General features: G+C 43.6%; 1 protein-coding gene across 1 annotated transcript in view; it reads left to right on the top strand.

Annotated features, from left to right (window-relative positions):
- Window positions 1-191: 191 nt before the first annotated feature.
- The window catches only part of LOC106529848 (structural maintenance of chromosomes protein 1B), a gene marked incomplete at its 5' end in the record, with an annotated part of 7,051 nt that continues 2,583 nt past the window's right edge, over window positions 192-4,659 (top strand). The window contains 7 exon segments of the mRNA XM_014025368.1: window positions 192-337; window positions 623-776; window positions 873-971; window positions 1,051-1,207; window positions 1,339-1,493; window positions 3,925-4,076; window positions 4,542-4,611. Of these exon segments, the coding sequence (XP_013880822.1) occupies window positions 192-337; window positions 623-776; window positions 873-971; window positions 1,051-1,207; window positions 1,339-1,493; window positions 3,925-4,076; window positions 4,542-4,611 (933 nt within the window).

Raw genomic sequence — 4,659 nt, forward strand, 5'->3', positions numbered from 1 at the left:
GTTGAATCTATGCCACGAAGAATTGAGGCAGTTCTGAAGGCAAAAGGGGGTCCAACCCGTTACTAGCGTGGTGTACCTAATAAAGTGGCCGGTGAGTGTAAGTACATTAGGTGTTTTTGAATATTTTGCCTGAAAACAACCATGCAATTTTTGACATGTTTGGTCATTCTGGTGTTTCTGTTCCCCTGCAGGAAGAGAAGAAACTGTTGGACGCAGTGGAAGAGGGTCAGAATGAGCTGCTGGAGCTGAAAAACCAGCTGCTCACCAAAAAAGACCAAGTGGCTTCGGCCAAAGCTGAGTTGCACCAGAAGTCTCAAGAGCTTCAAGACATTAACAAGTAAAACTCTCTCCATTATTACTAGTGCTGTTGGGGAATCAAGGAATTCAAACACGTTATCATTTCACCGCTGCTACATAGAAAGTATAACAAGTTTTACTTGTGTATTTTGTATGAGTGAATCATATGAAAGGAAGAGGGAATTGAATAAACATGCTGATATCCAACCTGTTTATTTTATTGGTAAAATTGCACTAAGGTTATTTTTTACTATCAGATGTAGATGTTTCAGTTCACCTGTTAGAACTTTTTAAACCGGCTGTTTTGTGTCTCTGTTCCTTTCAGAGAGTTGGTGAAACTTCAGCGGGAAGTGATGTCTGCAGAGACTGCCTTGGAGCAGAAACGTATGGTTAGACACAATATGCTACTGGCCTGCAAAATTCAAGACCTGCCAATCATTCTGCTGTCAGGCAACCTGAATGAAATTAGTGAGGTGCAGGTAATAAATCCTCTTCTGAATGATTTTACTGCCTCTGTTGCAGATGCAACAACAAATCTCAGCTTTTCTCATAACTGATTTGTCTGGTTTGTGCAGCTGGGCACAGATTCTGAAAGTACCTCAGCCACTCTGGACATTTATGAGAGAGAAGCACAGCTCGTCATTGACTACTCGGAGCTGGAGGAAGAGCTGGAGGTGAGACTTTAAATATTAGTGTAATTGTCAATATTCCAGTCCAGGACTTTTAGTTAGCGTGAAAATATATGTTTGACAGATATTGGAGAATGAGAAGGAGAGAAAGGCCTACAGTGAGAAGCTGAAGGAGTCAATCTCCTCCCTGGAGGGAGTTCTTCATCACACTGCTGCACCTAATCTAAAAGCTCTGGAGAAAATGAAGGAGGTGAGGGACAAGTTACATGGACTGACTGCAGGTATGTCACTAAATGTATTCTTAGTGGTTGGTTTCTCATTTTGAGGATCTTCTACTTCAACATTTTTTGTGTTTTAATTTTGCCTTCTTGATGCAGCTGGACTAAAGAACGTGTTTCATTTCCTCATTCAGCTTTTGATGCCAGCACTAGAGCATCCAGAAAGTGTAACCAGGAGTTTGAGCAAGTCAAATCTCGGCGTTTCAACCTGTTCAGTCAGTGTTTTGAGCATGTGTCTATTGTGATTGATCAAATCTATAAAAGAATTTGCAGAAACAGCAGCGCTCAGGTGAGACATCAAACACTCACTATTCAAAACACACGAACATTGTTTTTCTTTTTTGCAGTTAATTTTCTTTCTTTGCTCAGTACTGTAAATGTGTAAAAAACATACATTAGAATTAGGGTTGGGCATAATCGTATCGCGTGCAATTCATCATCAGAAAAGTATTCATCGATTATTTTTTGGCACTTGACGATTAATACGATTAATGCCACCAGGCAGACTGACTGGATATTTCCCCGGTCAGTCCCGTCGGTGCTCTTCTCCGCTTCAAATATGATGAATATTAAAAAAAAAAGTTCTGTAATTTTTTTTATCTACTGTATCAACACAATTTAAAAATTGATGTATAACCTGAAGTCTGTAATTTTGACATAATTTGGAACAGATTTTTATAAAGAGCAAATCTTTCCCACTAAATTGGTCATGTGACTAGGAGGGTGTCCAGGGACTCCAGGGGATTAATCATCAAATTAATCATTATCGGCTAAATGCCGCAATTAATCATGATTAATTTTTTTGCCAATATTGCCCAACCCTAATTAGAATATAAACTGGAACTTAAAGAATTACACACAGTCAGTAAGGTTTGAATAAGTCTTTGGGAACCTGTTGCATTGAGTTTCTGGTTACAGTCCAAACTCAAAAGGTAAAATTCATGGTATTTTATTCATCCCTGGTTTCCATCCATCCATCCATCTTCTTCCTCTTATCCGGGGTCAGGTCTCGGGGGCAGCAGCCTAAGCAGAGAGACCCAGACTTCCCTCTCCCCAGCCACTTGGGCCAGCTCGTCCGGGGGAATCCCAAGGTGTTCCCAGGCCAGCTGAGAAACATGGTTCCTCCAGTGTGTCCTGGGTCTTCCTCTGGGCCTCCTCCCAGTGGGACGTGCCTGGAACACCTTACCAGGGAGGTGTCCAGGAGGCATCCTAACCAGATGAACCACCTCAACTGACTTCTCTCGACGTGGAGGAGCAACGGCTCTACTCTTGAGTCCCTCCTGGATGACTGAGCTTCTCACCGTATCTCTAAGGGAGAGCCCAGACACCCTGCAGAGGAAACTTCTTTTGGCCGCTTGTATCCGCTATCTCGTTCTTTCGATCACTACCCAAAGTTCGTGACCACAGATGAGGGTAGGAACGTAGGCCGACTGGTAAATCGAGAGCTTCACCTTCTGGCTCAGCTCTCACTTCACCACGACAGACCGGTACAACGTCCGCATCACTGCAGATGCAGCMCCAAACCACCTGTCGATCTCCTGCTCCATTCTTCACTCATTCGTGAACAAGACCCCGAGATACTTAAACTCCTCCACTTGGGGCAGGACCTCCTCCCCGACCCAGAGAAGGCACCCTACCATTTTCTGGCTCAAGACCATGGTCTCGTATTTAGAGACACTGATCCTCATCTCGGCCTCTTCACATTCGGCTGCGAACCGCTCCAGTGAGAGCCGGAGATCACGATCTGATAAAGCCAATAGGACCAAATCATCCACAAAAAGCAGAGACGTGATCCTAAGGTCACCAAAAAGGATCCCCGCAACACCTTGGCTGCACCTAGAAATTCTGTCCACAAACGTTACGAACAGAATCTGTGACAAAGTGCAACCTTGGCAGAGTCCAGCTCTCACCGGAACCAAGTCTGACTTACTACCGGCAATGCGGACTAAGCTCTGGCACTGGTCGTACAGGGACCTAACAGCCCATACCAAAGGGCCTGGTACCCCATAATCCGGGAGCACCCCCCCCCCCACAGGAGTCCCTGAGGGACACGGTTCAACATCTTCTCCAAAACATGTAGACTGGTTGGGCAAACTCTCATGCACACTCCAGGACCCTGTTGAGAGTGCAGAGCTGGTCTGCTGTTCCACGACCAGGACAAAAAACACGCTGCTCTTCCTGAATCTGAGATTAGACTATACGATGGACTCTCCTCTCCAGGACCCCTGAATAGACCTAACCAGGGAGGCTCAGAAGTGTGATCCCCCTATAGTTGGAACACACTCTATGGCCCCCCTTTTTCAATATGGTAATGGTAAATGGACTGAACTTATGTAGCGCTTTTCAAGTCCCTCCGGACCACAAAGTGCTTTACACTAACAGACATTCACCCATTCACACTCACATTCACACACTGATGATGGCAAACTACACTATAAATAAGGGGACCAACACCCCGGTCTGCCAATCCGAGGGAATTGCCCCCGATGTCCACACAATATTGTAAAGTCGTGTCACCCAACGCCACCCCACAACATCCAGAGCCTTAAGGAACTCTGGGTGAATCTCATCCACCCCCGGCGCCCTGCCACCGAGGAGTGAATCAGGGATTTCCACTAAACTCCTTCCATTAAATCCCCTGATTCCCACTAAACATTTTTAACAATAAAAGACAATTTTAAGTAAAACAAATATTAATAGCCTTTTTTTATGTCCTGCAGGCCATTCTCAGTGCTGAGAATCCAGATGAGCCATATTTAGGTGGCATCAACTACAACTGTGTGGCTCCAGGGAAACGCTTCATGTCCATGGACAACCTGTCAGGTGGAGAAAAGGCTATCGCTGCGCTTGCCTTCCTGTTTGCCATCCACAGGTGATTTTATCACTAAAATAGTATTTAAAGTAGGTAGGTTTAAAATGATCCCGTGTCGATGCCCATCTTCAAAAAAATGATGGAGAAAAATCGTAAAATTATAGTAAAATTGTTTTGAACATAATTTATAGATAGACAACTATAATAGCGATTAAATCATACTTAAGGAGATGCAGTCATATCCCAAATGTTGAGGCATCCTGAAACATCTTTCCAATTTGCAATAGTTTATCAGTTAAAAAAAAGTGTAACTTGGGATTAACAGAAACAAAGAAACTAAACATATAAAAGTTTGGATATTTACAGGCTTTTCTTGACATATTCCAGTAATTGATTTTTGAATATTTTTCCTGGAACACTCCTCTACAGAAGCTAAACACCTCCTCTGAATCTCTGCAGTTGTTGCTGCTGTCGTCAGCTTTTTTGAATAATGCTTTTGTTTTTGTCTGTAAATGTTTCTGTAAGCTTCCGCCCCGCTCCATTCTTCATCTTGGATGAGGTGGACGCAGCTCTGGACAACACTAATATTGGCAAGGTAAGATCCATGCTGCATGCAAGTTTTAGTAGAATATATATATATATA

Source organism: Austrofundulus limnaeus, unplaced genomic scaffold, assembly GCF_001266775.1.
Source record: "Austrofundulus limnaeus strain Quisiro unplaced genomic scaffold, Austrofundulus_limnaeus-1.0 Scaffold471, whole genome shotgun sequence".
Taxonomy (NCBI): domain Eukaryota; kingdom Metazoa; phylum Chordata; class Actinopteri; order Cyprinodontiformes; family Rivulidae; genus Austrofundulus; species Austrofundulus limnaeus.